A 20,358-nucleotide genomic window follows, 5' to 3' on the forward strand; every position below is an offset into this window, starting at 1 on the left:
CCTAGAGGGGAGCTGCAGGGATGCAAGTGCCTGCCTTCCAGCCAGGAGTCTGCAGGAGGGGGTTAGCTCCTGTGAGCTGTCCTGTGGGCACCGCACCTGCTGGAACCCCCGAGAAGGAAGGAACCAGAGCCAGGAGCAGTGGACGGAAAAGCAGCAACACAGACTTCTTATTGCTTGCAGTACAGGGCATGGAAACCCATCTGTAGCCAGTGCAGATGGCCTGTCCCCTGCTGTAGTGTCTGTAGACCCCTCTGCCAGGTCCAATCTCAGTTGCAGGCCAACGGTGTGTGCCTCTTCCCGAGGGAGCTCCAGTGCAAGTGTAGCCTCATGTTGCCCTGGGCCTGGCCTCACCTTGGAGGAACTGAATCCCCCCAGTCTGGCTGAGTCCTCTGCCCATCCTCCAGCCCTTCGGTCTCTCCTGGAGTCTTCCCAGGCCTCTGCCAGCCTGCACTGTTCAATCCAAAAGCTTAAGCAAGAGACTGCTGCAATGGGGATATTGGGCTCCCTGCCTTTGGAGTCCAGGTCTTCTCCCGTCACGTGCAGGTTCTGCTTTGCTCCTGATGTCTCTCCACCTGCCATCCAGGGTGCAGAAGAGTATTGTGCCAGAGGAAAGACGAGGGCTGCTCAGGCTAGGATGAAATGGGGCAGCCCGTTTGCTAAGGCCTGGGGTCTCGGTTCAGTGACAAGTGAGACTGAGCCGACCTCCATCTATCACAGGTACAGAACCACAGAGCTATATACCCAGAGAGCCAGCGTCTCTGAAGGAATTTGGTCAGGGCCCCTCTCCGCTGAGGCTGGCCCAGTTGGTCTGGTTGATACTGAAGCAGGCAGTCCCTACGACTGCTCTCCCTACCTCGGCTACGGATCACAGGCATGTGGCCATGCAACCACTCATTTCCCTGAGGAACCCCCATTCAGATCTCCCCCCTGCTCTGTGTCTCGGAGAAAGGACCTGCCACCCAGCCCGTACCCAGGTGGTCTGCAGGTGTCACTGGAGACACAGCGTGGCGGGGCTCAGATGAACATCGGTGTAGCCATAGATGGGACCCCGAGGGAAGTGTGTGTGAGAGTCACTTCTCCTCCTGCAGAAACAGGGGCTGCTCCAGTCCAGCAGCTTTGCATTCACTCTAGCAGTGAGGGAGCCTCTGCCCCTCACTGCAAATACCACGGGGAGCCGGCAGAGCTTTATGATACTGCATTGGCTGCAGGCAAGAGACCAACTGTGGTGAATAGCAGGCTGTCTGCAGCCAGGTCCACTCTTAACCCTCTCAGTGTAACAGTCAGACGAGGCTGTAGCGAATATTCCTGGGCTGCCCCTGACGTTGATGGTCTGGACACTGCCAGAGAGGGAGGAAGGAGAGAGCTCTCTATCACGGCTGTCTGCATGCCTCCTGCTAAGAAGAGCACTGGGGACCTGCCACCCCACGAAGTCAGCTGCCAGGTGCAGCATGTTGCACCAGCCTGGGTGAGGAGATGTTTGGCAGGTAGCCCTGCTCCCCCCACCCCATGCCCTGGAGGGGGCTGGTCCCCACTCTGCCCGCAGTGGGAGAAGGATGAATGGAGGGGCCCAGGGAAACTGGGTGTGGAAACAAGTCTCAAGTAGTTTTCTAGCTCCCAAAAGCCTGAGTTCCCAGTGTGAATGATTGCTGTACCCTCCACACCATGGTCCCCTGCTGTCCCTATCCTGTCTGAGTCCAGGAAGGCTCTGCCATTGTCCTGTCGGACCGCTCTGAGCAGTGTGTGCTCTCCTGTCACAAGGGCTAGTGCCTTCTGACTGATAGAAGCCCTAGCATAAACCTTGCCTTATGACATCCCACGTGCCCCTGATCCTTCTCTGTAATGCCCCCTTCTTCAAGAACCAGCCTGTTGCCTTTGCACTGCGTCCTCCCAGGCCTCCTCTGAGATGGAGAGCACCAAGGCAGCTCTGCTCCCTTGTCTCATGAGGATCCAGCTTTTCTATCCTTCCTCATGCTAGCCATGGGGGTACTTGCAGGGCGAGGGCTGATTGAAGGGAGGGTGCAGAATGAACCTGTTCCCAAGATGACATTGCTAGGGCACTCAGGCTTTTGACATGGAGGTGTGTGTTCCCCAGTCAGCGGAGAGATGCTAGGTGTGAGGTCAGGCTGTGTGGAGCTGTGATAGCCTCGCTGAGCACCAGTAATTTTTTGGTGATCGCTGTGTCTCCTCTCCATCTCCTCTTTGCTTGTAGATCCCAGGAAGTGACTTCTTGGCTTTGGAGATGGAGAGCAGGTAGGAGGTCTTTTGTGTGTCTGCTTATTGGGCATGTGAGGGGAGCTGTGCTGGGGAATGGCTGGCAAGGGAGTGCTTCCTTGGGGCTCATGGTTCTGGGCTGCACTCAGCAGCATACTTTTGGGTAGGGCTGGGAGAAGAGTTACCCTCATGGATGCAGCAGCCAGAAATTCTGCCTTCCCTGGCAGAGACAACCACTTTGGTTTAATGTCTCATCCACAAAGTGCCATCTGTAAGGCTGCAGCACATCCTGGAGGCTGCTCACCAAGCTCAAGTCTTGCTGTGGAACTCAACCTCAGGCCTATGGAATAAGAAGTGGGAGCTCCCCTGACCTCACAGTGCTTATGGCTCTGTTTGGTGGAGAGCTGTAGCTGCGTGCATAGTCTGGAAACTGTCTCGGAGAGTCCTGGGGTCCTTCAGACCCTGCAGTGATGGGGCAAGCTGAGGTGGGTCTTGTGGGATGGGACTCTGGTTTGCTGGTGGTGAGGTTCAGTTCCTCTTCCCTGCCAGTGCTCAGCTCCCAGGCAATCAGCAGCTGCTGAGCAGATGTCTCCAGGCCTGGAGTAGCCATGTCCTTGAGAAGACAACCGCCGCCAAGAAGCTGTACAAACAGCAGCTGCTCCGCAAGGGACTGGCAGCCTTGCAGTGGGCTGTACAGCTAAGGAAGACTCAGCTGGAGACCGCCCAGCAGAGATACACCCTGGCCATGCTGGCTGGCAGTTTCCACAGGGTAAGAGTGGGTAGGGCATGGCAGAGGAGGTGCTACCTGCCACATAGGATTGCTGGGGAAGGGAGAGCAAGGGGATGGGGAGTGTTGCTCAGATGTGCCTGGACACCTGCTGGAGGGGTGGGAGGAGGTACAGGGTGTGGGTGGGCCACAGGCTCAGCTTGTCAGGGGGTCTCACTGTGCTGTTCCCTTTTCAGTGGAAAGAGGCAATGGCAAAGCAGAGCAGAAGAGGAACTTCCCAGAGTGAGCTAAGCCTTCAGACCAGAGATCTGCCCGTCGGCAGTGTTGGGTGCGGCCGAGGTCCAGCTGGAACAGCCCTGACTGAATGCCAGCTGGACACAGGGCCCTTGAGAGAGGCTGCACTGAGCAGTGGGTAAGCAGAGCTTTTTCTCATTCACGGCTCCTCGTCTTGGATGATGATGAGGGGGCTAGAAGCATGGCCCAAGGGGACTCTGTATTACCAGGATCCTGTCTGAGGAAGGGCAAAGCAGTAGGATGCGGATCCCTGGCTCCATAGCGCTGTCTCCAGGGATAAAGTTTCCTGGTTATGTTCACAGCTTCTGAACATCAAACAGCTCCTCTTCCAGTGCATTTCTCTTGCTCTGGGAGCAGATTTCTGTGTTTGAGACCGGGAGGAGATGAGAGCACTCTTTCTTTCTGGAATCCAGTTGCCAGCTCTACTTGTGAAATGGGGTCAGAGAAAGAACCTCAGGCCCTGGCAGGAAAGCAGGCCTAGTAAAAGGGTGGGTCTGTTTGCTCCGCAGATTCTGTGGCAGAAGCACTGAGTCCAGCTCCAAGCAGCCTCAGGGCCTGGATTACAACCCTGTCCCCTGCTCTGGGTCTGTGGGTGCCTGCTCTAGCAGACTTAGAGGTTAACTCAGGACTCTTTCAGGGTGGAGGGAGAGCTGTGGAGACGACTCTATCGCCGGCAGAGGACTAATGACCTGGGGCGGAGGGCACAGGCCATCGGGGACCTGAGGCGCCTGGCTGGTAAGTGCTCACTTGCTGTGTGTGGGGTGCTCAGACATGCCTGCTCCCAGCCTGAGAAGGTGGCAGCATGGCACAGCCTGGCTTGGATGTCTAGGGGGTGCTGTGCCCTTGTGGATCCTGCAGAGCATGGGGCATGGTTGAGAGGGGGCAGTTCAGTAGCTTGGTGGATCAGACACCTGTGATGCTATTGAACAAGCCCTTTGCCTCATTTAATCAGCAAGTTTAGCAGGTGCTGTGGCTACGGTGTGGGCTAATTCCCAGCAGATGTTGCCAGCTGCCCCCTACCCCACTAGGGTTGGGACTGAGTTGCTGATATCTTCAGAGCTGGCATCTCTCTTCCTTCTCTCCCCCACACCCTGTCGTGCAGCAGCTTTCCGACTGTGGTGCCTGCAGAAGGAGCTGCTGGGCAGAGAGGAGGCCAGAGCAAGCCAAGCTTGTGCCCTCCTAGAGAGAAAGCGGCTCCAGAGCATCTTCCAGGCATGGCGTTCCCGGAGCCGGGAGGCAGTGCGGGTTTGGTCACTGGTGACGCAGCTCCAAAGAAAACGGACAGCTCGGTACGCAGGAGAAGGCACGGTCTGGGGAATGGCTGGCTCAGTTTGGGGCGTGTTCTTCCAGGAAAGTCCAGACAGCAGCCCGACAAGGACAGGGCCAACCTGGTTGGGGACTCTGGGTTCAGTTCTGGGCAAAGCCATCCCCCTTTACACCCATATTTATTCAGAGCAGTGAATCTGGTGTGCATGGGGAGAGCCTAGGGCTCTGACCTGAGGCAGATCTGTCATGGGCAGGCAGGAGGACGCCACCCATGTGTAACTCGGTTGCGGTGCATCCTCCCACAGCTCTGATGCCACGGTCCAGACACCGCAGCAGAGATTGCCAGGCTTGCAGGATTCTTCCTGGGGCTCCAAGGTCTTGTGATATCATCAGTGGAGACAAGGAGAGGGGGAGACCAACTCCTGTCTTCTCTGGCTTCATCTGGAGTTTGGCCCCTGATCTCCAGGTGTAAAGGAGGTTAATTCACTCCTAGCTCCACTTTTTCCCTCCATCCGAGTCCTTCCCTATAGCCCCCATGTTAAAGACTAAGAACATTCAGGGGTGTGAATTCAATGCCTTTGACTTAGTTCCTCTCCTTAGCCAGAGTGGGGTAGCACATATGGCTTTGTGCAGGCCTGCCCTTCACATTCCCACCAGGGGGTTCACCTTTGTCCTGGGCAGGGCACGTGTAGGGTTGAGAGGTTAGTTCGGTTTCTGTGGCTCCTTCAGTGGTTGGCTTTTCTGATGGTTGTCAGTTGCTGGCTGTGGATTTGGTGTTGTAGATGCACACCCTTGGGTGGGACAGACTGGAAATTCCCCAATTCATAGAATCATAGAAAATTAGGGTTAGAAGGGACCTCAGGAGGTCATCTAGTCCAACCCCCTGCTCAAAGCAGGACCATCCACAACTAAATTGTCCCAGCCAAGGCATTGTCAAGCCAGGCCTTAAAAATCTCCAAGGATGTAGATCCCACCAACTCTCTAAGTAACCCATTCCAGTGCTTCACCACCCTCCTAGTAACAGAATTTTTCCAAATATTCAACCTAAACTTCCTTGCTGAAACTTGAGCCCATTGCTCCTTGTTCTGTCATCTGCCACCACTGAGAACAGTCCAGCTCCATCTTCTTTGGACCCCCTTCAGGTAGTTAAAAGCTGCTATTAAATCCTCCCCTCAGTCTTCTCTTCTGCATACTACATAAGCCCAGTTTCCTCAGTCATGTGCTCCAGACCCCTCAACATTTTCATTGCCCTCTGCTGTGCTCTCTCCAACTTTTCCACATCCTTTCTATAGCAGGGGGCCCAAAACTGGACATAGTACTCCAGATGTGCCCTCACCAGTGCCAGAGGGAATACACATTTCCCTTGATCTACTAGCAACGCTTCTACCAGTGCAGCCCAGTATGCTGTTATCCTTCTTGGCAACAAGTGCATACCCCTAACTCATATACTCATATCCACTTATTGTCCACTATAACCCTGGGTCCTTTCCTGCAGAGCTGCTGTTTAACCAGTTGGCCCCAAACCTGTAGCAGTGCATGGGATTGTTTTGTCCTAAGTGCAGGACTTTGCCCTTGTCTTTGCTGAACCTCATGAGATTTCTTTTGGCCCAATCCTCCAATTTGTCTAGGTCACTCTGAATCCTAGCCCTACCCTCCAGTGTATCTACTACTCCCACCCAGCTTGGTGTCATCTGCAAACCTGCTGAGGGTGGGCTCCATCCCATCTTCCAGATCATTAATGAAAATATTGAACAAAACCATCCCCAGGACTGATCCCTGGGGCACTCCACTTGATGCTGGCTGCCAACTAGACATGGAGCCATTGATCACTACCCATTGAGCCTGACGATCCAGCCAGCATTCTACCCACCTTACAGTCCATCCATCCAACCCGTACTTCCTCAGCTTGCTTGCAAGAATGCTATGGGAGACTATATCAAAAGCCTTATTAAAGTCAAGGTATATTATGTCCACTGCTCTTCCCACATCCACAGAGCCGGTTATTTCATCATAGAAGGCAATTGGGTTGGTCAGGCATGACTTGCCCTTGCTGAATCCATGCTGACTGCTCCTGATCATTTTCTTCTCCTCCAAGTGCTTAGAAATGGATTCCTTGAGGACCTACTCCATGATTTTTGCGGGGACTAAGGTGAGACTGACTGGTCTGTAGTTCCCTAAATCCTCCTTCTCTTTCTTAAAGATGGGCACCATATTTGACCTTCTTCAATTATATGGGACCTCCCCCGATTGCCATGAGTTTTCCAAGATAATGGCCAGTGGCTCTGCAGTTGTGTCAGCCAACTCCCTCCGCACCCTCGGATGCATTGCATCCAACCCCATGGACTTGTATGCATCTGGCTTTTCTAAATAGTCCCTAACTTGTTCTTTCACCACTGAGGGCTCCTCACCTTCTCCCCAGACTGCTGCCTGGTGCAGGAGCTGACGTTGCCTGTGAAGACCAAGGTAAAAGAGTCATTGAGTACTTCAGACTTTTCCTCCTCATCTGTCACTACGTTGCCTCCCCCATTCAATAAGGGACTCACACTTTCCCTGACCTTCCTCTTGTTGCTAACACACTTGTAGAAACTCTTTTCATTACCCTTCACATCCCTTGCTGTCTGCAACTCCAGTTGTAGTCCAGTTCATTTTCTTGGTTAATAGACAGCCACAAGTTAGGAAGATCTCTTGGTCTGGAGTCAGCCCCTCAACCCAGAGGTGGAAGGAGGTTGCCTCAAGGGCCCATGACAATACTCTTACAGTCCCCAGAATGCCCAAGCACTCTGAACAAGGATGGCCCATTCTCAAGGAAGTCAGCCAGGGAGCTTGATTTATTTTTACCTTTGGTCTTCTCAGGTGTTTCCGTGCATGGAAGCAACTTGTTGAGCAGAAGACACTTTGCAAACGCAGTCTGGAACGGCACAGGACAGCATCATTGAGGAAATCCTTCCAGCAGTGGGTTCTCATACTGCAGCTCAGGGAGGCAGACAAGCTGACAACCATGGACCTGTTTCTCCTGAGACAGAGGCGATACTACGGTGAGGGCCCAGCTAGACCTGGGAGGAATGGGTGGTACTGATGGGTTACGCTTTGTTTGCCCCTGTCTTGGTGCCATGGTGACAGTTCAGCAGCTTAATTCAGGGCAGCCTGATCTGAGCCTGCTAGGCTTCATATAAAACATATCACCATGAAGGCTGGCCTTGGGAGGAGAGTGATCCAGGCTGGGCATGCTACAAGCCACTTTATGGCCCTGCCTGATATGCCTAGAAGAAGGCTGGGGAGGTCTTGTAAGAGAGCTGTCCCCTAAGTGGGCTGGGGTGGGAAAGCTTTTGCCTGTTGCCCATCTCAGGCTGAGTTTCCAGCTCCTGACAAACTTTTGCTGTCTGTGATCTGCAAAGGTCAAGGACCCAGCTCAGCTGCCAGAGGGCCTGCAGTGGAGGATGACCACCCTCTGCCAAGCCTGACCGTCCTGAGATGGTCCCTCAGAGTAGGAGGTGGCTCTCTGGATGACCACTGCCAGAGAGTGAAGCTTCAGAGGATATTCCTGAGATGGAGAACAAGGCTCCATGAGCAACAGCAAGCCAAGTATGTGCTAGAATACTCAATGCTGAACACATCCACTGGGAGTCTAGTGGCAAGGTGGCTTTTGGAGCTCTGAGATGAGAAACCACTTTGCCCTTCAGCTCAGGTCTGTCTGTGGGTAGGTTGCTTTGGTGTTCCTCTTGTCAGCACAGATGAAAAGATATCCAGTGAGCAGTTCTGTCCAACTAGTTGCAAGCCCTAGGAAGCTCCTGGTGACCACAGTGCAACCTGTTCCAGAGAATGCCCAAGTTCATGCATTATCAGAGCAAGCAAAGATGGTGCTAAGAAGGGCCTGATGGTCTAGAAGGGCAGAGACTGCGTTTTCTTCTCTGAATGGCAGGTCTCATTGATCACTCACCGTCATGTGCCTGGAGCCTTAGGGGGGGGTAGGGCTGCATCCCCTTTGCTGCCCTGGTGCAAGTGCAGCCCTGTGGAAAGACCAGGGCTTCCATGGAAAGCTCTAGGGACCTCCCAGGAGCTGAGGTGACTACCATGAGACCGGAGCAGAGTTGTGGGCTGCACGTGTGGCACAAAAAGCATCATGCAGGCATGTTGAATCAGCGCAGTCAGAGAGGGAGGCCTGCCTGCTCTGCCCTGCCTCCACCCCTCATGATCCAGCCTCCAGCTCCTGCTGGGTCCTTGGCCCCTCTTCTGAAGCTGCCAGCGTGGGGCCTGGAGGTGCCAGTGCCTCCACTGAGGCAGACCTGGCACAGTTCAGATCCACCCCAGAACTGGCCTGGCCTGGCCTCAAACCATGCTCAGCAACCTCACCTTCCCCTCACAGAGCCTTCTCCCAGGCATCAGAGCAGCACCGGCTGCGGGAGGCCTTGAGGCACTGGCACCACAGGGCTCTGCAGCTGGATCCACTGAGCCACCAGCCCAGGGGCCCTCCTGCCTGGCTGGATTCAGAGGAGTCCTCGGCATCATCCGGCTTCCACAGCAGCACGCCAGCCCCTCCTGTCTCCTGGAGCTCCCTGGATAGGGTGAGGGACTGCTGGGGGTTCAGATCCAGGAGGGCCCCCAAGGGATCTATATCTGGAGTGCGTGGAGAGGCAGCATGACAGAGTGGTTATAGTAGGGCAGAAGGCATGAGGGGACCTCACACGATTGCTCTGCACTTGCTTGGGCAGGAGGTTCTCCTGCATCCTCACTGCATGCCAGCCAGCGGGAGGGGCTGGGAGCCCTGGACAGGGCCCTAGCAGTGGGAGGGGCTGGGCTGCAGTGCCTCTGTAGGATGCAGTTCTTTGGTGCACAGCTGATGACTGCTGCACTTGCTCTCTTCCCACCAGCAGCCTTTCTTGGGGCTAGCACGGTGGTGGACTTGGCTCCCTTCCCCACTGACTGCAGTGCCATGGGGCAAGCTGCCATTAGGGCAGCCTTTGCATAGCCCTTGGGCTGCCGAAGTCCCTCTGGGGGGCTGCGTTGGTGCCTAGGTAGGGCCTTTCATGGCACAGTCTTGCTGGGGGCATGGGCCTCACAACCATGTTCTTCCCTTGTATGTGATCAGGACAGCCGCCAAAACAGCAGCTGTTCCATGCTGGCCATTGAAGATGGCCCCTGCCTGCTCCAGCACAGCTCCGCTCTGCAGCAGCCCCTCTGCACACGGGGGCCAGGCGAGCTGTGCGGAGAGCTCTACTTCCAGGCATCCTTTCTCCCCCAGATCCCCTCAGGCAGGTAAGCTGGCTTCTGTCTCTGTGAGGCCCAGGAGGAGGCTGCTCTTGGCTCCTTGCTCCCCTGTCTTCCCCTGCCCTGTCAGGAGGGAGTGACCTAGTGTCCATGTCTTGCAGGGGCAGCTGGTTCATTGGAAGTCACCTCCAATCCTTGGGGCAGTGCAGCCCAGACAGCGAGGGCCAGTCGCTCTGCAGCTCCTCGGCGTGGGAGGAAACAGGGCTGCAGACCAATGCATGGCAGGTAATGACTGAAGTGCCCCCACATGGCTCATGTCCACAGGCCTCACCTGTCTGTGCTCCATCAGGCAAAGGTGTGGGCAGGGAAGGAGTTTGCTTCCCCTCCAGCTGTGAGCCCTAGTGCCAGCTGGGCAAAGCAGTTTTGCCTTGGACTCCCAGCACTAGGCCTTGCTGGCTACATGTAGCAATAAGTGCAGGTGCCTCTGGTATCACCAACTGAGGGGCCCGGGGCATCTGAGCCAGGTTGGGGACCCCTGACAGCCCCTTGTATTCCAGGCATGCAGCTCTGCAGAGGAGCTGGACCGTCTCAGCGTCTCCTTTGGGCACCACATGGCACGGCGGCTCCTGCAGCAATGCTTTTCAGCCTGGGCAGCCCAGACAAAGAGGCTCCTTGAGATGCAACAACACCATAAGCACAGCCAGCTGGCCCGGTGAGGCCCACCTTGAACCCATTTATCCTTAGAGCCCTCCTGAGGGCTGCTGCCCCCATTTCATAGATGGGACCTGCCAGGGGTCACACAGGCAAGCTGCAGTAAGGGGGAATCAAATTTGGGCCTTCCTGGACCTTCTTATCTAGTAAGAGGCAGTGCAGTTTAGGGGCTACACCCAGGTCAGGCTCCCCAGGTCCTGTTCGTGGCTCTGCCACTGACTTGGTTTGTGACCTTGAGTAAGTCTCTTGCCCTCCAGTCCTTGGTCTATCTTTCTAATGGACTGGAGGGTGGAATATGAGGTGTTTGTGCTAGTGCAACACCCAGGAGCCTGACCAGGAAGGGCTATAGATGTGCAAGTTGCATGGTGCAGATGCCATCAGGGGTGAGCCCCTTTCCCCGTGAAGGGATTCCTGAGCCCCACTTCTCTGGCATAATTCCTGCCATCAGCCAAATCCTTCACTTCTGCCTGAAGCTCATGGACCCTGGGAAGCCATGTGAACTTCTCCCCAGCCCCTCACATGTCCTGTATCCTCCCCGCCACAGGGTATTCCTCGGCTGGCACATATGGGTTGTGGAAGATAAGAGGCGGAAAGACGTGGCATCCCGACAGTACCGTCTGCATTGCTATCAGACTGCCCTCACCCTGTGGAAGCAGAGGCTGAGCCAGAGGGTGGAGGCAGACAGGAGATACATACACCGGCTTCACCAGAAGGCCACGGATGCCCTGCGGCACTGGCACAAGTGTTGGCAGAGTGAGTTATGCCAAGCCTGGCTGTTCTGGTGGTTCATTGAGGGGTTGGGAGAAGAGGGGCATTGGGTTCCTGGTGCTGGCATTAGAGGTCGGCATGGGGTCTCTCTTTCAGGCTCTTCCCATTCAGCCTGCTGTGCTGTAGTGGAGGGTCTAATGTGGGTGGGCATCACTGCCCTTTGGCTGCATGCAGTATTGGCTGAGTGTGTGTCATATGCCCTGTACTGCTTATAGCTCGTGGGGATTTTCTAGCTTTCTTGGTCTGGACTAGTGGAATGTGAGTTCTGAGCCCATGGACACAGCAAAGTGCTGAGTGACCCCAGAGTTGAGGGACGGCCATGGGGTCCTCGGGACCACAGGGTTGCAGCAGAATAATTCACCTGAACTTGTTATTGCCTAATGAGTTGGCAGACCTCCCTCCTCCTTCACTGGGGGTTGCAATGCATGGCGCGAGGTGGGGCAAAGGCAGAGCTGGTCTGTGTGCTCTCGTGAGCCTGTCCTGTGTCTGCTCCTCAGCTTGGTCTTTGCCTTGCCAAGCCGTGGGGACTGCTCTCACCGGGAGCCTGTGTTTGGTTTCAGGGCAGAGCACCCTACGGGGGCTGCAGCAGCAGTGGGCTCAGCACAGCGCCCGGGTGAGGAAGAGGATGGTCCTAGAGATGTGGCGCTACCAGGCTGGGCAGTGGAGAGATGCTGCCTCGTGCTGGGGGCAGCTCCTCCTACGCAGGTTGGTCTGCTTCCGCCACAGGGTTGTGGGCTGGGGCTCCAGCACCTACAGGGGATGGAGCCAAGGTGCTGGGTTGGGGCTGGACAGGAGGAGGTGGGGGTCTCTTCAAGAAGCTTTGACGCAGAGCCTTGTGCTCCCTGTGCCCTCCCTCCTTGCCGAAGGCAGGGTCTGGCTGGGCCAGGCAGATGTGAGCCGTGTCCCATCCTCTGAGACCTTACCCTGGGCCCACTTCCTCTTCCTTCTGTCAGGCGTAGCAGAGAGGAGGCTTTTCCTGCCACAGAAGGGAACATCTTGGGGTCACCCCTGGAGGGACTAGGCACTCAGAGGAACCTGGGGAAAGTGGGTTTAAACCTCCAGCCTGGCTCCCACTGTCTGCACACATCTCAGCTCTGGCAGCCTCAGCAGGTTTGGGGGGATTGCCTCTCCTTACTTCCCCTTTCCTGTCCAGGCTTGTTCCAGGAAGGCCCCTGCTTGCTGCCAGTTGAGAAAGGCAAAGCCCCGTTCCCAGGCTGGGGTGGTTATTCACTGTCCCCTGAGCAGGATGGCTCCCATGGCCTGAAGTCCTGTAGCATCTCACCTTGACGGCACCTGCGATTTGGAGGCCACCTGGGCTGGTTCGTTTGTGTTCGTATGAACAGTCGGACCAGGTGGTCCCTGGCAGGGAAGCAGCATGCGGTTGCAGAAGAGAGACCCATACCTCAGGCTGCCCTCCCTGCCCCCCTCAGCAGAGGATGGGTTAACACAGAGATAAAGCACTTCCTCCATCCCAGTGCCCTGCGCGAGGGGTTCAATAGTGACAACCCCCCTGGGGCCATGTAAAGCCACCAGTATTGAAGCAGGACAATGAGGAGTTCTGCCTATCACCTGCTGGCCCCATACAGCCTCCAGTTTTCACTTTGCTTCTGCCAAAGAGCTTTGGCATTGCAGAATGATGCCAAGCACCCAGGTAACAATGTGGAGCTGCAGGATTTACCATTACAAATGCTCTTGGCCTCTCCTGGGCAGAAGATACATGGAACTTGATGCCCGTGGTAATCATGGCTTGTAAGCAACCCTCGCCATCATGGTTCAGGCTGTGGGTGACCCACCCAGGGACTGCCTATGAGACAGCCACGCCCCAGGTTGCCCTCCCCCACAGCGTGGTATTAACCTCTCCACGTGCCTGCCTTTGGGGGAGCGCTGTCTGGTTCCCCCACTTGCGGGGGCACGGAGTTGTGCCTGCTTGGAAGGGGGAGCTTTCCACACCAGGACAGCCCTCTTTAGCCCCGCTTGATCTCAAGAGAGGCCCTGTGAATCAAAGACTTATTTATACCTGGGATGATTTCCATAATGGAGACTCATGTGGAGCCCAGAACAAAGGGACAGGCCAGAAGTAAAAAGCCTGGTGGCCTCCGAGCTTGCTTTAAAGGCTCTGATGTGGGTCATGTCAGCAGGAGGTAGGATGAGATTGAAAGCTCCGCAGCTGTTCTGGACTCCTGGGTGTGTGGATGCTCTTATTTTGCAATACAAGCAGCCCACACAGGAAGCTGTTGCAGGATTAGGTATCTGGCCATTACCCCAGGTGAAGATGCCTCAGCTTCTAGATGAACTTGGCACAACAGGAATGCAAAACAGCACCTTCCTTTCCAGGCCAGCAGCCAACATCCGACCCAGTGGTGTAGCCAGCAGAGCTGCTGTCGCTTGTTGGTGTCCTACATCCCTGCTCTAGTTCCCGCTGGAAGAGCCTGCCACAGAAGCACCACCATGGTGACCACGAGTTGACCTCGTTGGAGACAGTCTCAGCAGAAAGGCCAAGGCGTGACTGCTGGAGAAACTGAGGCCCTTTCATTGCCCTGACCCCAGGGACACTCCTCTGGATTTGGGGCATGCTGGTTGCACAATGTAGCTAGGGCTTGTAGCTGTGCCTGATCTGTGGGTGAAATGAGGCCATGGTACCCAGGTGCCCACTGCCACGTACCAGATTCCCTGTGGAGGAGCCCAAAGGGTCATGGTTCATGTGGTGGAGAGGATTGGGGCCTGCCCCATCACCCCGGCATGGCACAGAAAGCCTCAGCCCTTGCCCTTTCTCTTCTAGGTGCCTTGTGGCTTGGTGGCAGGTCACACTGGCCAGAAGCAAGCAGCGTGAGGCGTGCTTCAAGTTTGAGGGCACCAGACAGCGGCACCTCTTAGCCCTGTGCTTTGTGCAGTGGAGGACAGAGCTCCTGAGAGCCAAGCAGGGAGAGGGGGCCTGCCTGCAGCAGAGCACGGTGCCAGCAAGAGCCTTTCGGCGCTGGAGGGGGGCCACGAGGGGACGCCAAGTGCTGCACTTGGACTCCGTAGCCAGGGTGAAGCAGGTTAGGAGAATGTGTCAGGGGGTAGGGGTGAATTGGGCGGTGGGGGAGCAGGGGGACACAGCTCTCTGTGCCGAGTGGGGGTTGCCAGACCCCAAGGTAATACAGGGATGAAGGACCAGGTGTTTTGGCCTGGAACTGTGCCTGCACTTGGTTGTTTGTCCAAGCTGTGCTCCCTCCTTTGGGCCACTGAAAAGTGGCCAGCTGTGGTGTGGAGGCAGCCATGAGCTAGGGCACAGCGCCATAGTGAGGTAGAAGGAAATTTAGATGAAAGCAAAGCTAATGACATCTCAGTGGAGCAGACAGAGCCTTGGTTACAGTCTCTTCATAGCCAGGCAGCTCCGAGGAGCTCACTTCATACCCAAGGTCTTCTGGAGTCTGAGCCCCGTGGCATTTGCAGCTCGGGACTTAGCCCATTACGTGGTCCCTGAAGGGCACAAACATACATGTCAGTGTGGGTCTGATGCATGGGCAGAGAGCTCCCCTTCTTGCTGCTCTGCACCAGGTCCTGGAAGCTGCTCCTTCTGCTCTGGTTTCAGGCCTGCAACTACTGGACGAAAGCAGCTGTCTTGTCCCAGTGCTGCTGGCAGCGGAGCGCCCCGCTGGGTACCCGGAAGTGCCGGAAGATGCTGCTGTCTTGGTCCACGAGTAAGAATGCAAAACCCCTGTCTGGGGGCTGTGGGAGGGAGGAGCAGAGGGACAGGCCACTTTGCCCAGTGACTTGGGCTGTCCTGCGAAGAGATGGCTGGTTTAATTGCTAGGGTACTGGCCATGGGCTGTATGCACCTGGAGCTAAGGAGAGAAGAGCCTGTGCCCTCTCTATATCCCCACAGCACCAGGCCCTGCGTAATGCTGTGTTTCCTCCTCTAGAGCAGAGACCAGGAAGGGACAGGGATCTTTCATCCACTTGCTGCTGGCTGCTCCTGAGCTCCTGCCGCCGCTGGCTGGTGATCTACAGGAACTCAAGCAGGGCAGAGAGGCTGCCTACCCACCCACTTTTGGAGAGGCCTGGTTTGGCAGACGGAGACTCCCCTCAATATGTGTGGACCCCAGAAAGCAGCTTGGAGCTCCTACCAGTTGATCGGGACAGCAGGGAACTGGGGTAAGCAGGGCTCCAGGACAGTCTGTGCCAGGATGCAGGAAGCAAGGCTCCTGAAGCAGGGCTGCCAGAGGCACCTCAGTGAAGACTAAGCTGGAGGCCTTCAGCTCCAAGCCAGACTGGGGGTGCTGGGTGGGCCAGGCGCCAGGGCGGCATCAGGCTGGCAGCAAGGGGACGAGCAGTTCTTGCCATCTGATGGAGTGCATGGAGCAAGGCAGGTGCCGCCTCGTGCCTGCAGGCAGGGCAGAGATCTGGGGCATGTTGGCAGGGTGGCTTGTGTATCCAGAGAGGCCTCCAGCCTCTGGACTGGCAGGAGGGCTTGGATTACCAGCCCTAGCCTGACTGCTCCAAGCAGGATGCAGCCCCGAGTCCTCCATCAGTGGGGAGACTCTCACCTGCCTTTTCATCAAGAGAGAGGAGTCGTGGTTGGGGGGAACGGGAGCTGCGGACACTGGTGGTCGGGAGCACAGGCCATTCACCCGAGTGACTTCCTGCTCCTCCAGGGCCAGGTACTGGCGTCAGTGGCGCCTGGCTGTGCTGCTCCGGCGGTGCCGGAAAGACAGGCAAGCACACTGCCTGGCCAGGGCCTGGCTGCAGTGGAAGGATGTCAGCAGGGCGGCACTGCTGGGGCGAGCGCTGGTGAGTAGTTGTCTGGGGACTGGTGGGGAGTAGGCATGCAGCTAGCCCACATCCAGCTAGCACCCCCATGACAGGTGGGGAAGCTGGGCAGGGGACTTGCAGCAAGCCCACATCCAGGTAGCACATGACCCCTGGAGTCCTGACTTGTGTTTCCAGCTCGTCTGCTTCTTGCACAGCAGCTGTTGTGACCCAACCTACAGGACATGGTGACTGGCCCATTCCTACCACTGGTCTCAGTGCCTGCAGCGCTGGTGGGGGCTGGTGCTAGCAGAGGGGGAAGGCAACGGGGCTTCCCTCTTTGCTAGCACCCAGCAGAGAGCCTCATTGAGGTTTAGCTTGGAGAATGAAAATGGGCTGGACCAAAAGGGTCTATATTGAGGTCTCAAGGAGTGGCCTGCCTTCCTGGCTGTGCCCAGGGACAGACAACCTGAGAAGGTGGGGGCCTGTGCAGAGCAGCTGGGTGCTAGGGCAGGAAGTAGGGGCAGGTGGCAGTGCTGGGCAGAGGGGGCTGTACTCGGGACTCCCTACCCACCTTCCCCCAGGCCTGGCAGCGGCTGATGGAGCAGGGCTGGAAGACATGGCGGAGACGCTACCTGCAGCACTGCGTGTCCCAGCGCTTTCTGGAAGACGAAGCCCGGAGCCTGCTGTCCCGGGTGAGAGCACCCTATTGCCTCACTAAGGGGGGAGCCCAAATTCTCTGCACCGCATGTAGTTGGTGGAGCTGTAGCACCTGGAGTTGCCTCTCCCCCTCCCAATCTTCGCCCTGGTGTGCCAGGCACTGTATGGACAGTGAGCCAGTCCTGCCCTCACCCCGGCCAGCCAGAGGGGCAGGTTGAAGGGGCTGAGCCAGGCCTGCGCTGTTCCAGGCCAGATGTCACCCAGGCTCTACAGCATGTCTTTGCAACAGGGTGGGAGAGGGAAGAGCAGGCAGAGGCACTCAGGCCCTGCTATAAGGGAGAGTCCTAGTCCCAGCCCAAGAGCCATGTTGGCAGCTGGGCAGAAGTCTGAGGGCAGCAGCGAGCGCTGCTCAGACTATATGTCCTGCTTGGCCCAGGTCAGAGGGGTGATGCCACAGGGGGCCCCCAGCAGCCCCCCTGTGCTGCTGTGGTGGGGATGAGGGCACCCTGGTTCTGACTTCCCCTCCCTCCCCTCCAGGCCTTTGGAAGATGGCGCAAGCTGGCAGCATCCCAGTGCCAAGGCAGAGGACACCGCTGAGCTGCCAGGAGAGCTGCCTGGACTTGCCTCATGTCCTGGACATGTGACGATACAGCCAGGCATAGGGACCAAGAGGTGGTCCCTTCCATGTGCTTCCCAGGGGCACTACCTCCCAGCCTGGGTAGCCAGGTGCTGCCAGGCCGTGCAAAACCCTGCTTCCTTGCTGCCTGGCTTCAGGACTCCGTCCTTGTCTTTGCACGTAGGGCAGGGCCAAGATGTTCCAATCCAATTAAAGGGTAAACCACAGTGGGGCCTTTTCTGTGCTCTGGTGCCAGAAGCCAGCCATGTCAGGGCTGCTGGGGGTGGGAGGAATCAGGCCCTCACCCTCCACTCGTCCCTGCCTACAAATGCGAGCAGGCGCCTTCTGCTGCCATCTCCCCACCCCCCACCCCAGCTCCTCTAAGTGGCCCCAACCTTTATTTGTAGCCCTGCCCCTTCCCAGCCTCGCAGGCAGCCAGAGCTCCCACATGCTGCCTTCATTAAGGCATGCAGCGGGTGGCCAGCTCCTGCCCTGCAGGCTCCCTTCGCCACTGAATGGGCTGGTGATGAAGGCACCTGCTGGGAGCAGCTGAGCCCAGACAAGCTCACCGCTGACACTTCCCACCCCCTTCCCTGGTTACGCCCTGCCATTATCTTGGCCTGTCTGAAGGGGGAAATGGGGTGAGGGAATCTAGGCAGGCTTCTCCCCAGGCCTGGAGGGGGGGGGGGAGATGGAGGAGGGCTTTGGCAGGGACCTCCAGATTATTGGCACCAGCTTCACCTTGGCTATGCAGGAGGGGCAGACTGAGCATGCACTGAAGTGCTCCACACTGACACCCAGGGGTGTCTCCATGGCCCAGCTCTTACTGGCATGAAAGAGTGCCCCCTAGACAGGGTACAGATTACATGTGTGCACGCTCCTGGCAGCTCTGGCATGCAGACCTTCAGCTGTCCCACACAATGCTAGCATCTCCTTTGACAGGGAGGGTCTTTCTGAGAGACCCCAAACTCTGTCTGCAACCCTGCGTTGTGGCTAAAATGGGCCAGACAAAGCCCAGCGGCACAGGACGGCACACCCTTCCTCTACACCCCCAGGCTGGCTCACATGACAAACCTTTATTACAGGGAGGGCCAGAGTCCTGCTCACTCTCAGAGGGGAGCCGGCTGTGCAGAATTCTTTGTCCAAATCCTGACAAGGTGAGGCAGGGGCTGGGGCTGGGGCTCTGGGTAGGTGAGAGCTGAGCTGAGTCTCAGGGCATGGTCCTTGTGGGTGGCGGGCCTATGGATCAGCCCTGCTCAAGCAACCCATGGAGATCATGTGGAGAGAGCAACCCAGGCCTTGGTGCAGAGGTCGGGTTGGTCCTTGCTGCCATGAGTGCATGAGGGGACAGCAGAGGGCTGGGACAAGTCCACGGTGGGGATGGGGACTGTTGGGGTTCTCTGCAGAGCCTTTCCCTTCGGTGCAGAAAGAGCACGTGAGAGGGAACATGGCCGGATGCCAAATGGGACCGCTCTCCTTTGCTGCAGCTGTGCCTTGGCCTGCAGGGGGTCAGCACGGTGTGGGGGCACCGAGTAGCTCGAAGGTGTCATCCAGGACCTGCCAAAGGCAGCTGTCCAGCGGGAAGTCATTGTCCACAAGGTTGACCAGGTAGTAGTTGTCGTGGATGTACTGGATGATTATGCGCGATGGCGACTCCTCCTCATACAGCTTCGCCCACTGCTCGATCCACAGTGCAAAGGCCTCGCCCTGTCAAGGGGGCCAAGGCAGAAGGGTGAGGACCTGTGCGTGGGCTTTAGCCAGCAGCCAGGGCCCCTGAGAATAACAGGCTGCACCAAGAGGAATCCCTCTTGCAAGGCAACGCTGCCTCCTCGTGGAAGCAAGAGGAGGCCTTGCTGCTTGTACTCTAAAGCACCTGTCCCCTGCCAGTGTCAGGGGCAGGGCACTGGGCTAGACAGAACCTTGGCCTTGATCTGACATGCCAGAGCTGCCCCACAGTGGGTATTCCCACACCTGGGAAAGGCATACCGCCTCTCCAGCCATCTACTGCATAGACAGCAGCCTGAGGTCCTTGCTCAAGCCAGACTGGCTCCTGAGGGCAGGATTCAGTGCATCTCAGCACAAGTGCTGCTCCTGCTGCCCCAAGCAGAGTAGAGAGCTCTGTGGGGCAAAGTGGGCCCTTACCTTCCAGGACAGGAAGCTCACAGGGTCCACCACGGTTGGCTGGATGATCTCTCTGCCAGGGAAGATGCCCCAGGTGACAGCATTGGGCTGCAAGTCAGGTGCATTGGTGATGTTCTCATCCTGCCAAGAGAAGGTTGGTCCCATATAGGAAGAGGGCATGGGAACCTGCCCAGTCATAAACACACCTAACCTCCCACAGCCCCAACCAGCAAGACCCAGAGCAGGGAAGTGCTGCAGGTAACAGCTTCACCCACTCTGGCCACGCAGCCTCCTTCCTACCCCATGGTGCAGCTGGAAGCCCAGCATATCAGCTGGCCCCACCTGCCCCCAGGGGACATGTCTGTCCCATGCTATCCTTACCCGGGCATTAACGATGTGGTAATTGACCCGGAGCTCATATTTCCTCAGCACTCGGAGCAGGGCCGTGACAATCTCGCTGGAAGTGAAAAATTCCAGGTAGGCCTGCAAGGGTTGGGGAGGAAGCACAGAGCTCACAGCTGGGTCCAGCCAGTGCTGAGTTGTCTGGGGCCTGGCTTTGCAGCTAAACTCAGAAAGGCTCTACAAAGAGCAGCCTCCCCCCTGCCTGCCCTCTCAGATGGGCACAAGCAATGCTGTGGGACTGGGGTGGGGGGCAAGGCACAGAGTGGGCATGTCATGCAACATGGCAGGGCTGGAAATGGGCTCAGAGTGCCCAGTCTCTTTTGCCTGCCTGCCTCCTACTGTCAGAGCAAAGGGGCCCAAAGCCTCCCATTCTGTACTACCACTGGGGCTGTGCTGGGCTAACACTTGCAGCTACCGCACCAGCGATCCATGTGGCTGCAAGCAGCAGGCACATGGTGGGAGGTTGTGTCTAAGAGCCCCAGGCTGGCATTTTTGCTGGGTGGTGCCCTCCCCTGGCAGCTATCCCCTCCTCAGCCCCTTCCCCTTCACAGCAGCACCTCCTTTGTTCAGTCTCCTCTACATGAGCTGACACAGCCTAGCTCCATGTGCCCCATGCTCTATGCTATGCTGGCCCCCACCAGCGCCC

General features: G+C 57.1%; 2 protein-coding genes across 2 annotated transcripts in view; one reads left to right on the plus strand and one right to left on the minus strand.

Annotated features, from left to right (window-relative positions):
• Positions 1-17,416, plus strand: part of CUNH1orf167 (chromosome unknown C1orf167 homolog) — a 21,311-nt gene extending 3,895 nt beyond the window's left edge. The window contains exons 2-21 of the mRNA XM_025211392.1: positions 1-1,465; positions 2,210-2,250; positions 2,761-2,980; positions 3,175-3,350; positions 3,870-3,967; positions 4,335-4,521; positions 7,352-7,533; positions 7,894-8,080; positions 8,862-9,060; positions 9,585-9,751; positions 9,865-9,988; positions 10,261-10,415; positions 10,959-11,167; positions 11,743-11,887; positions 13,962-14,220; positions 14,757-14,865; positions 15,088-15,319; positions 15,820-15,955; positions 16,498-16,608; positions 17,111-17,416. The exon at positions 1-1,465 is cut by the window's left edge and continues 370 nt beyond it. Of these exons, the coding sequence (XP_025067177.1) occupies positions 1-1,465; positions 2,210-2,250; positions 2,761-2,980; positions 3,175-3,350; positions 3,870-3,967; positions 4,335-4,521; positions 7,352-7,533; positions 7,894-8,080; positions 8,862-9,060; positions 9,585-9,751; positions 9,865-9,988; positions 10,261-10,415; positions 10,959-11,167; positions 11,743-11,887; positions 13,962-14,220; positions 14,757-14,865; positions 15,088-15,319; positions 15,820-15,955; positions 16,498-16,608; positions 17,111-17,170 (4,462 nt within the window). The 3' untranslated portion in view covers positions 17,171-17,416. The remainder of the gene's footprint in view (positions 1,466-2,209; positions 2,251-2,760; positions 2,981-3,174; positions 3,351-3,869; positions 3,968-4,334; positions 4,522-7,351; positions 7,534-7,893; positions 8,081-8,861; positions 9,061-9,584; positions 9,752-9,864; positions 9,989-10,260; positions 10,416-10,958; positions 11,168-11,742; positions 11,888-13,961; positions 14,221-14,756; positions 14,866-15,087; positions 15,320-15,819; positions 15,956-16,497; positions 16,609-17,110) is intronic.
• An 830-nt stretch (positions 17,417-18,246) lies between these two features.
• The window catches only part of MTHFR (methylenetetrahydrofolate reductase), an 8,432-nt gene continuing 6,320 nt past the window's right edge, over positions 18,247-20,358 (minus strand). The window contains exons 9-11 of the mRNA XM_006016169.3: positions 19,692-19,793; positions 19,332-19,451; positions 18,247-18,896 (exon numbers count right to left, since the gene is read on the minus strand). Coding sequence (XP_006016231.1) covers positions 18,699-18,896; positions 19,332-19,451; positions 19,692-19,793 — 420 coding nt within the window. The 3' untranslated portion in view covers positions 18,247-18,698. The remainder of the gene's footprint in view (positions 18,897-19,331; positions 19,452-19,691; positions 19,794-20,358) is intronic.

Source organism: Alligator sinensis, unplaced genomic scaffold (genome assembly GCF_000455745.1).
Source record: "Alligator sinensis unplaced genomic scaffold, ASM45574v1 scaffold366_1, whole genome shotgun sequence".
Taxonomy (NCBI): Eukaryota; Metazoa; Chordata; order Crocodylia; family Alligatoridae; genus Alligator; species Alligator sinensis.